The 12,356-nt window shown below is 36.1% G+C and overlaps 1 protein-coding gene across 1 annotated transcript in view; it reads right to left on the bottom strand.

The window, feature by feature from the left end:
* Positions 1–3,915: 3,915 nt before the first annotated feature.
* The window catches only part of KCND2 (potassium voltage-gated channel subfamily D member 2), a 453,684-nt gene continuing 445,243 nt past the window's right edge, over positions 3,916–12,356 (bottom strand). The window contains exons 4-6 of the mRNA XM_070616395.1: positions 11,868–11,960; positions 8,231–8,478; positions 3,916–6,550 (exon numbers count right to left, since the gene is read on the bottom strand). Of these exons, the coding sequence (XP_070472496.1) occupies positions 6,373–6,550; positions 8,231–8,478; positions 11,868–11,960 (519 nt within the window). The 3' untranslated portion in view covers positions 3,916–6,372. The remainder of the gene's footprint in view (positions 6,551–8,230; positions 8,479–11,867; positions 11,961–12,356) is intronic.

Here is a 12,356-nt window from a genome sequence, read left to right as displayed (position 1 = left end):
GCACATTTTTCATGATAAGAAAAAAATTTATACAGAAGAAAATAGGAAAAAAAATTGTCTTTGAAAATGACATTGCAACCAAGAGATAATGGCCATAACCAGGCTTCCTCTTGCCCCCGTTTCCTTTAATTTCTGTTTTACTCTAAAAGAAGACATAACATCAATATTTCTACAAAATAGAACTCTATCACAGAAATATAAGATTTAATTAAAAATTTTATGTTATATGAATTAGGAAAATCCAGACCCATCATTTTTCATTGTTAAAGTTTTTCTCAACAGAAATGTGGCTAATACAATTACCTAATGGACTGATACGTGTAAAATGATTAGCACAGTGCCTTGCATATATTTAGGACCCAATAAAAGTTAGCGGTCACGGGGGCCAGCCTAGTGGTGTAGTGTCTGGGTTCTCTCGTGCTCTGCTTTAGCGCCTGGGGTTCGCAAATTCAGATCCTAGGTGCAGACCTACGCACTGCCCATCAAACCATGCTAAGGCAGCATCCCACATACAAAAGAGAGGAGGATTAGCACAGATGTTAGCTCAGTGACAATCTTCCTCAAGCAAAACAGAGAAAGACTGGCAACAGATGTTAGCTCAGGGCCAATCTTCCTTACCAAAAAAAAAAAAGTTAGCAGTCGTTGTTATCTTTTCATGGTTGTTCTAATCATTATTATTTAGTGTCCACTGTGAATCTAGAGAAGAAGGGAACTGTGTATTGAAAAGGATGCATTTGGATTTTCCATTTGTGGTTTGTACATTGGTTCCTTACTAGGTTGGCTGGAAATAAAAATAATGCTCATTAAGTCCATATTAAGTCCTATGTAAAATTGTGATGTGCATGACATTTTTACTTTTGAAATTTTTATGTCCAGTGCCTCTGATTGGGAAATTTTAACAGATTCATCTACCCAAGGTCAAGGTCCATGCTTTGGCTCTTTCAACTCTCTTTCCCATTTCTCAATACCAGTTCCTTATTCTGCTCTTTTAGTGTTTTGTTCTCTGTTGTACAAGGAATCTGGAAGATCTCTGAGCAATTTATTGGTGCTTGAATATTAAAAACTGATGATAGGTTAAGATAAATACTTTTTGATGTTACAATTTGTAGCTCTAACAAAGGAATTAACTTGATCAAAATAAAGAATGTTCAATTATCAATTAGAATTAAAGCCCAAGGATACCTTTCTACCACCTTGAAGTCCTTGTTAACCCCCTCATCATTGCTGCTAGGGTTCCTCCAAATTTCTCTCTGCGTCTTTGGTAACTGCGCTTTAATACCCTTCTTCAGCCAGCCCCACGCCTTGAAACTGACATAGGTCTCTTAAGCCCACCTTTTTAGCGAGTGCTGCTGATCATAAACTTACCCTTCTTTCTAGACTGACTACTCTGTTGCCCCATTCTCTCAGATGTTTCAAAGGGATGAATCACATGAACTTATTTGAGGTGGAGTGTTTGGATTCACGGCAGCATTGTGTGGTCCTCCTTATGCAAAACTATTTTTATAGCTTTCTTTGCATCCCCTGAAACTATGCTGGGAAGGGCAGAGTGGGTAATTGGGAAAGGCTAGTTTTTTGCCATGCTCAAATCATGAGTGTGAAGTTCTGCTTCCTTTTCTGTTTTGTTTTGTTTTGTCTTGTTTTCCAATCTTTCTCCAAGCAGTAGGTAGAGATTCATGTGCTCTTTCCTGGATCCCCTCGTCCCATAGAAAGAGGACCATGGCCTACAGAAAGAGGATTTTAATGATGTGATGGGAAGATTTTAGGAAGTACTTTAAGAACAATATCTTGATGTAGCTTCTGTTGAAGAGATGTCTTCAGGCGATTGAAGAGGAAAAATACCTGCCAGTATGGCAGAAAGGAGAATACTTGTACTGTAAGATTATGAATAGCAGTGTGAAACAGAGTACTTCAAGCTATTTTCCACTATATTACCCTTTGAGGAGGGTTTGGACTGAATTCTTAATCTCCATTTCTCCAGCACCTATCACAATGTCTGGCCCATCCTATGTACTCAATAATTTGAGTTAGCTGTAGAATGAAGAGTAGTTACCTAGTAGGTTTCCACAGCAGAACTAGAGAAAAAATGATTAGAGAAAGGAGGAGAATAATCTATTAAAAGAATGATTTTAGTGCTTGAAGAGAAAGGAAGAAAAATAAGGCAGACAGTCAAGCAAGGGACTAAAAGGTACAATATAGATCTAATATTATTTCCATCAAAAGCTTTTTGCAATAAAAATATTTTATAATTGTCTTAAGCAAATGTGCTTTTCAAAAGTAATAATTCATTAAAAATAAAAAGTTTTACCATTTTGAGAATGTTTTACTACCCCAAACACAACCAGCTCAGGTAGACACAAACTCTTATTTTTTAAAAAAATACTGTGTGCTTACTCAATTGTGTTGAAAATTCTGATGAAGTTTACACAGCACAGAGCAAGAGTCATTCTTGTACCCGTGAGTTAATAAAACAAACACCGCAATAACACTCTAAGGAAGAGGAGATGCCTTGTTCCTCTCTGAGGAGTCATCTATTTAATAAAAGAACCCCTTTTTATTCTTTTGGAGCAATGCTGCTGGCAGACATTGATATAACTCCCTGGAGGCTATTTCCAAGTCAACATTGCAACTAAGTTGAAGGAATAGGGAGGTGTGTGGAATCTTTTTTCTTTTTCTTTTTTTTTTTTGGTGAAGAAGATTGGCTCTAAGCTAACATCTGTTGCCAATCTTCCTCTTTTTGCTTGAGGAAGATTGTCATTGAGCTGACATCTACGCCAACCTTCTTCTATTTTATGTGGGATGCCGCCACAGTGTAGCTTGATGAGCAGTGCTAGGTCCATGCTCTGGATCCAAACCTGCAAACCCCAGGCCGCCAAAGCAGAGGGCGGAAACTTAACCACTATGCCACTGGGCTGACTCCCTGGAATCTTTTTGAGGCAGGATTTGCATCTTAATAAATCAAGAACTGTAAAGGAAAATAACTAACAACAACAAGAAAATGGAGACTAGCCACCAAGAGGATCACTAGTCATCACCAGTTAAAATCACTTCTGTACTAAATGATTTAGTCTGTCTTTTCCCTTCTAATAATCTCTTAACATTTCCTTGCTTTTTGTCCCCTATTCAAGAGAAACCATCGTATGTGCACATTTTCAAAGAAATGAATAAAAATCCATGTATATGCCAATGAATAAATATATATAGATATAAACATACACTTATATAGACACATACATATAGCTAGACAAATAAATCACCCTGTCTATTTCCCTAGATAGAAAAGAGTCTTTGACGAAGAATCTAATTGAGTTCTGACCAACGTTATTACCTCAGAGCTTCCCTTTGCTTAACCCAAGTAGTGGTGGTCAAGAAGTATATAAGGTACAGTCACCAGCCTCACTTCTGTCTGATCCACACTCTCCAAGAGGCAAGTGGCATGTAAGGTACAGACTAATAAACTGTGGGTCACACAGCACAGAGAGAATCACATATAAAAAAGTATTTGAAAGAATCACATGTATTTGAAAGAATCACATATAAAAACAACTGATTTTAACTCTACTACCTTTTTTTCTAATGACAAGCAAAACCTGGTAATATACTTAAATTATGATAGTTAGTAGCTGTGGAGTTGCAGTTGCCAAGATATTTCCAAAAATGACCATTTAAAGCAGTGGCACTTTTATCTTTAAATGATATGAACTTTTCTATTGAAGTCTCTGCCTAAATTGCCACTGCTGGCAGAAAGCTGCTGCCTTCACTGAGTTAGACTAGATTTAAAGGTGACTCACAATCAATGGGTTCTTTGAGTTTGTGCATGTTACAGGATTCTCCCAAATGTGTATTATGAACGTGGCACATCCCAGATTTTGGAATGGAAGGAAGCCTAAGAAAAAAGGGCAACAGTCAGCCATGTCGTCCTGTTCAAGCATGCATGTGTTTTATTTAAGTATTCTCCAAAGGTCTATTTTTTCCAGCATAATGCAGATATTATGCTATCCTTTGAAATAAGATATATGAATTTCAAACAAAATTGTCAAAAACAATGACCTTGGTTACTCCATATGGTACACAGAAATAATTACATTTCACTTACGATACGGATGCACTTAACACAGTCATCAATAGTCATTCACCACCAACACAGTATATTTTTAAATCACCTAAAACACCAAAAAGTTTTTTTTTTCTTTTCCAAAAGTCTAAAGAAATTAAGAGTTTTGGATAAATGATAAGTTGAAAAGGATGTGGAATTGTCAACCGAAATAATCTAACTGCGTTTTTTAAAATGTAATATTAAGAACATGAAAATAGAACTTCTTGTTGGGAATCAAAAGACCTAAGTATTCCTGATTGTGGTTTCCTTAGTCTACTTTATAAAAAGTTTTTCAACAAATGCCATCAAAGAAGTTTCACTATATATTTGCTCTAGAAGCGTAAAGTGACATGAGGCAGGTGTTAATATAATTAACATTCACGATCCAGGAAGATTAGTAGTTTGTTAAAAGATATACTAGGAATAAAGCCAGTTCTTCCCAAGAGATAGTAGTTTATCTTACTTTCACTCAGCAAATGTTTATTAAGATCTATACTGTGTGCACAGCATTGTTCCAGAAGCTATTCTAGAAATGGGAAGCAAGAATTTCCGGCTTTATTTGAAAATGGTTGGATTAATTTTTTTATGATAAATTATGATAAGTATTTTAAAATCTCTATAGTAGAGGGATAATTATTAACTCTTTCCATGTATGGAAGCTAAACTTTATTCCTTACAGTGGTGGTTTGGAATGAACAAAACTTTTCATTTGACATAAAACTTTTTTACACTGTCACGTGCAGACACGTCTGCTGATATATTTTAATGGTGAAAAGGTATCAAGACTTTTCACTTAAATGTACATAGAGATCAATTTTGCATCATCAAACTCCTGTCCTCCTGATATAGTGGAGAAAATTGCTCCTTGCTCTCTGAGATAAATTTGTGCTGCCTTCCTTGATGGCGTAGAAAGCGTGCTTTCATCAAATATTGCTACATAAAGCACTCCAGTTTATCTCTGCATTTCAATTCACATTAGTTATTCTCAAAATGTATTTGAGATCTAAAGCAAAATAAATAATACATCAAGTGAGATTCTGGGATCACTGATCCTGTGATATTAGTCCCAGCCAACTCTTTTCATGATGCATACAGTGATATATCCAGCATCTGGGCTTTTCCATAACAGCAAGCAGGTTAGAGATAATTCATAGATGTCAACTCCTTTTTCCTAACTTTTGACAAGGGGATTGATGATGATAATCTGTTTATAAGATAATTTGCTGGAGAATACAAAAGTAGGAAAGTCATTTGAACTACAAAATGTTAGTCCAGTTGATGACGATAAACCCAATAGAAAGGTGCTATAGAAGAAATACAGGAACAAAGAATGCAGTGTCACAGCAATACAGTGGACCAAAGAATATTACTGAAAAACATTTATGGCACAAGAGTTTTGGATTAAAAAGTTATCTAAAACCTGGCCACAGCAGAAGTTTTTCTACAGAGTGGCTCTTACTGTATCTATGAACATCTGGGAAGTACAACAACGAAAAATTCTGATCCCTGATACAACAGGTATACAATGAATTATTGCAGTTGTAACAGTATCTGGGTGCAAGGTAAAATGACAACTAATACTGAACTATCCGAACACTTTAGATTTACTAATGAGCATCCCCATGAGAAACACTGCAGTTCTAAAAGGAGTTTATTTGCACAGCCCACCATGGAACATGAACAATCAGCTTGTTGTAAGTGCACAGAAATTCTCCCTTTCTACAATTACAGTTTATCATGCCTATTCTGAAGACAACATAAGGAAACTGAGATCACTGCTCCAAAGAATTCTAGCATGCATTATGATGGTTTCCTTCAGTCAATACAAATGTGTTGTATGAGCTTTTTTTCAATATGTAATAATCTTCATCATAGCCAATGTTCATGGTTTTAACAGGAAAAATTTTTATCAAAATGTTTTCCATATTTTTTTTTGTTTTGCATTCAACTGGAACACTGTGTTCAAAGATTTATTTTATATATTTTATTAAAAAAGAGTTCTGGTCATAAGAAGCATCAATAGGAGGCATTTCATTGTGCTCATTCACAAAGTCAAAGGGCCACAGACTATTCCTCTGTATAACAGGTCAAACTCTGTCTAGAAATGCCATTTGGTGGTTTTATTTCCATCCTCAAGTTTGGAAGCGTTGTTTTGTGTCACTACCAACCTTCTTGCTTTGCCATTTTCATCTGCAAAAGGTTTATTGTTTCTTCCTTCTTCCACATTGAGATTCTTTCCACATCCAGGGCTCAAATTCTCAGACCTGATTCCCATTGTCTTACAAAGCAGACACTCGGACAATATTTCCTCCTGAGTACTCAGGGGACTCTGGCCTGTCGTCTCCTTCGGGGGTGGTGACTGGTGGTGTTGGGATGCTTATTATTGCTGTAGTCACATAAGGTTGTTCACAGTTTAGTTTAACACACTCTTCCATTTTGGCATTTAAACTGGATCGGCTGATGAGGAAAAAATAGATTGAAGAAATTAAGTTATTTACTTAGAAATTTTTTTCCCTACAACTGAGGAATATGTTTTCATGTTTATAAGTAACAATTTAAATGTCTAAGAATGATCACCATGATTTAAAAAAAAAATGAAGCACCAAACCTTAATATATGTTAAAGCAGATGCTATTCAGGTCATTAACATTAAATAAATGTCTAAAAGTCAGTTTAATTTGGTCCGATCGTTTTTCTCAATGTGTTTTCTATAAAAATGCAAGGAAGGGGATCAGGCAAGTTTTGGAAAACCTGGGTTGAATAAAGTAAAATAGGTTTCTTTAAGGCAGGACCTCTGAGAGGTTTGTTACTGTTATAAAATGGATAGACCGTGTAGATATACCTCAGTTCTTTTGACCACAGAATCATTTTACTATCTTGTCCCCGGGATACACAATGCAATTAAAGCTCTCAACATAGTGAAGGCCAAATGCTAAGAACCCAAAAAAGTTAGCGTTTACTAATACTTCAAGGTTTTCCCAAGTGGTCTTCTTGCTCGAGTTTTATTTTCTTTGTAGGGAGGGGGTAAAAGGGAAAAGGTCAACGAGGGTATCAATAGGAGCTTAAAACTAATAACTAACTTTATTTTCATGAAAATCGTAATTAAAATGTTTATGTCCTAGGATTTTCTGTCTAAATACTTCTCCATTTTCTACTTCGGTTTGGAATGGATGTAAAACAACAAAGAGGTACAATATCTTAGAGACAGAAATCTTCCATTGCTCCAAAATTTAATATTCTGGTCCCAGAGATATCCGATTTATGTAAATCAACATAGCCTGCATTCAGAATTGCATCCAGGTTTTCCGCAAAGATTGATGAATGTGAACAAAGAAGCAGCTCTGAATTAATGGATTGTTAATGTAAAAATATTTCTATTTAATTTGAGGAACAAAGCAAAATTATTTTGGCAGAAATAATCTTTTTAATGACTTGTATAGTTTAAAGTACTACTTTTTCTTACAAATATGTGTTTGTGGTCAAAACAAATAGCAAATAAAGGGAAGCAAAGGAAAAATATCAACAGAAGAATTTCACCGAAATTGTCCATAAACCAAGCAAAGGTGGATGATTTTAGCATTTCACTTATTTTTTTTGCACTGGATTGATTTTTGTGTTTGTTGTGGCCAAAATACCTTTATGATCAAAACTGTGCATTATTTCAAGAGATTTGAGTAGGCATAGTTTTATTTTTCACTGTTACACTGAATATGTTGATATATTTTTAGGTGCTGTTGAGTACTGTTCAATCATATCAATGTCAATCTAATTTGTCTCATTTAGTAGTGTTGACTATCATTTCAGGCTACTTGCGTTTACATAAGGGGCACTTGAGTAGAGATGTGTCTGCTCAAATAAGAAAAAGTTGTGGTGTTGAAGAGAGAGAAATCTATTTGTGTGTGCCTGACCATCTTATCATCTTTCTACTCTTTTAATACTGATACAACTCCTGCTTTTGACTGTTAATGAATGTGACAGTAGATCCATTTTCCTACTTGCTACAGATCAGTTTTGTCTCATTCTAAACCCTAGGAGCTAGGATTTACACACCACAGAGGTAGAGACATGAGTGCAGGTGGAGGTATGCTCTGGGAGCCAGCAGAGGCGTGTGCACACACACGGATTAACCTCAGGTACCTGTTAGATAGTGGGGTTCTCTCCACACATCTGATCTGAATTGTACTGAGTTCTTGCACACTGCCTCGGTGGCTTCCTGATACATTGGCATTTGGGATGCGGAAGGTTTTTTTGTGTCGTCGTGAACAGCAAGTGCTGGTGACTCCTTGTTGTGAAGAGAGAGAGGGGCTGTGACTTGCAGGACGATTAACAGTTGCAACTTCCATGCAGCTTTCTTCAAAGACTTGTTCATCCACAAACTCGTGATTCTGTTCCACAGTTGTAAGAAAATGTGAAGAAAGCACAGAAACACTTATTAACTTTTAAAAAGGAAATGAAAAGCTTTATTGTTAGAACTCAAATGTGCCCACACACATTTAGACTATCTAATGGGTAACTACTACCATTTTCATAGTGATTGGAATATCAAAGCCACCTCTTGTTGGCATCTCTGTGAAAATAAAATCTGTTTAGGTAGATCTCTACACTGATGTACACAGGCTGATTTAACATCCATTTATAGACTAACTTTATCTTGAAATATCATTTATTAATTTACACATAAAATCTAGGAGTTATATGCTAATGAAAAAAAAAACCCTTAAAAATGAATATAGATAATACCCACAGGGAATGTGTAAATCCACATTTACTTTATTTTTTTAAACAGATTTAAGTTATAGAAAAGGGACTATTTTAATAGAATGCCTTAAGTTAGATTGTCTGTTATATATTAGCAAATATTTTCACATGGGATTCAAAACATTTTTTAATTAGAAAATGAGATATCTAAGACACTTCCCATTTCTTTAGGTGCTCCTATAAAATTCCCAGGAGATAGAAAAATATGGTGTATTTTAAATAAGTAAAATACATTTGTCTACAAAACGTATCTCCTTATGTTTGACCCAGAAGGGATCAGCACTGAACTTCTGAGGTTTCCTTCCTCATCTTTGTGATAGATCACGGACTGTACTCATGATCCCAGGCTGTATTCAGAGTTCTTTTAGCCCAGAAGCAAACAGTGATGGACATCATTTCACATGCCACACCTTAGAGAAACAGAATGTAAATTTTGCTTTTAATATAGTTAATAAAGAATTGCCTCCTAAAATGCCTATGCAAGACTTTTACCTCAGAAACATAAGGGAAAACATTTTTGATCTGAACAATTAGAGAATGACTTGAATTACGATTTGTGTGTGGGTGTCAGGGTGGGGGTGGCGATAGTCTTATAATGGAAGGCTTTGCACATGCCCAACTCCACTTAACCATGTCTCATCCTAAAATATTAGTAAAACAGTTGAAGCAATTCACTGGTTAATAGGAAATAGATTGTTTCAGCTATTCATTTTGTCATTTCTTTGCTGAGACAAGCATTTTGAAATAAATGAAACTTAACATTCCACTGTTTAAAAGTCCAGAGAATAATATGATGAGATAAGACAGAATTTCATGTAAAATATTAAATTTTATAGAAAAAATATAGCTCACAAAGGATTCACAATCCGTTTTCTTCTTTTATAATGCACATTTCACATACATAATACAAGTTATAATGCATGAAATTCTAGTTTATCTCATCAGTGATTGGAAGTGAAGAAGTCGTTCTGTTGCTGGTTACCATATATTTTTGTAGGTAGCTCAATTTAAACTATATTAATCGGTGTTAAATAATTTTTGATTTAAAAAAAGGCCTAAATGGGAAACAGTAAAAAGGTGAAAAGGAAAGAGAAAGACAAGGATAAATGAATTCGAATATTAATGTTATCATTTAACTTTCTGAGTTATCCTAAGTTACGACTTTATCTTATGTTATAGATCTTTATTTAAAAATGCAAATATAATCACATAACTACCATGTTTAAATCCCCCAAATAATCTTCCATTTATTATAAGGTAGAGATCAAAATTTTTGACATGTCTCCAAAACCTCGTATTATCTGGCCACTGCTTTCCTCTCCGCCTCCTCGTGTGCTATGCTACACTCTCTCATTCTGACCACCCTCAAATTCTTTCACTGCCTCTGAGGCCAACTTCCAGGCTTCCTCAGGAGCTTACATCACCTTTTAGTTCCTTCATTTCTTTGCCTACCTAGCTCCTGGTCATCCTGTGGGTCTCAGTTCAAGTTCCTCCAGGAAGCCTTGCCTGATCCTGTACCCTCCTGGCTCCACCATCCTTGCCCTGCTCCACTGTGGCCCCATTACTGTTTCTTCCTCTGCCCATTAACCTTCTCCAGTAACGTCCGTGTGTTTTGTCCCATATATGGAGGCTCCACTGGGGTAGAGGCCACACCTGATTTCATGGTGTATCTTTGGTTTGGCTCACTGTCTGGCACATAGTAGGCAAGCAGTACATATTTGTTGAATGACTATACAGGTAAATGAATAAATAAGTGGGCAATATGTTGTGTTTAATCAGCATTTTAAGAATCATGGGGAAAATGATATTTTATAGGACTTGCAGTCGGCTGTAACAAAACAACTTTCCATCTGCATTAAAATGATTTTTTAAAACAACCCATCAACTGGGAGAAAATATTTGCAAATCATATCCGATAAGGGGTTAATCTCCATAATAGATAAAGAATTCACACAAATGAACTACAAAAAACCAAACAACCCAATCAAAAAGTGGGCGGAAGATATGAACAGGCATTTTTCCAAAGAAGATATACAGAAGGCCAATGGACACATGAAAAGATGCTCAACATCACTAATCAGGGAAATGCAAATCAAAACTACACTTAGATATCACCTTATGCCCCTTAGAATGACTGTAATCACCAAGACAAAGAACAACAAATGTTGGAGAGGTTGTGGAGAAAAGGGAACCCTCATCCACTGCTGGTGGGAACGCAAACTGGTGCAGCCACTCTGGAAAACAGTATGGAGATTTCTCAAAAAATTAAAAATAGAAATACCATATGACCCAGCTATCTCACTACTGGGTATTTACCCAAAGAACTTGAAATCAACAATTCAAAGAGACGTATGCACCCCTATGTTCACTGCAGCGTTATTCACATTAGCCTAGACGTGGAAGCAACCCAAGTGCCCATCAACTGATGATTGGATAAAGAAGATGTGGTATGTATATACAATGGAATACTACTCAGCCATAAAAAATGGTGAAATTGTCCCATTCGCAACCACATGGATGGACCTTGAGGGCATCACGTTAAGTGAAATAAGCCAGACAGAGACAGACAAACACCACATGATTTCACTCATGTGGAATATAAACAAAGATACTGACAAAGAGAACAAATTAGTGGTTACTGGGGGAAGCAGGGTGCAGGGTGGGCACAAGGTGTGAAGGGGCATATGTATACGGTATATGAAAAATAATAATGTACAACTGAAATCTCACTATGTTATAAGCTATTATAACCATGATAAAAAAAAAGATTTTTTAGACTAGAGTTATGGGATAACCACTAAAGACAAAAACATTTTAAGTAAGTCTCTAAAATACTTTCCAAGTTGAAATGTCACTACAATTTTTCAAAGTAATTTCAAATATTGTGGGTTTTTGTTTTTAGTATATTTTCCAGTAACACAGACAGTGAAATCATGCTTGGAAGCATTAAGTATTCACAAAAGCAGAAGGCATTATGGTCTGAGTACAGGGGCGGCCAGTCCTGCCATTGCCTTACCGTGGTTTTTTCCAGGCAGTGAAGCAGGTGGTGGTGCTGGGTTTCAAAGCTGGAGCCCGACTTGCTAAAAAAGGCCTGCTCATCCTCGGAGGACTGTTAGCACAGAGAAGACAGAAGGGCTTTCTATTTTATTTGCAAACAATGAGAACCTCGGCTACACATTTCCACGGAGGGATCTGGCCTATTTCTTGAGATCAAAGGGCAGCATTTTATTTTTTTAACTTAACAGGGACAAACGTGCAGTTCCCTTTAAGTTTGATAATTAGCATTCACATTTTCGTGAAATTGGTGGTCTGGTCTTTTGGACTTGCCTGCCTGAATTGAAAATTTAAATCTCTTTTAATCATTCAACTATCAACTACCTTTGAAAGCCTGGAAGCCATTACTTTTGGATAGTAAAATTTAATCTAGTACTTAAAGAATCCTGAAACCACTATCCTGCTCACCTACATGAAAGCTATTTTGTACGTAAAGATGACTGGAATCCTA

The sequence above is a fragment of the Equus przewalskii genome, chromosome 4 (assembly GCF_037783145.1).
Source record: "Equus przewalskii isolate Varuska chromosome 4, EquPr2, whole genome shotgun sequence".
NCBI classification, from domain to species: Eukaryota; Metazoa; Chordata; class Mammalia; order Perissodactyla; family Equidae; genus Equus; species Equus przewalskii.
This window is presented reverse-complemented; position numbering and strand designations above follow the sequence as displayed.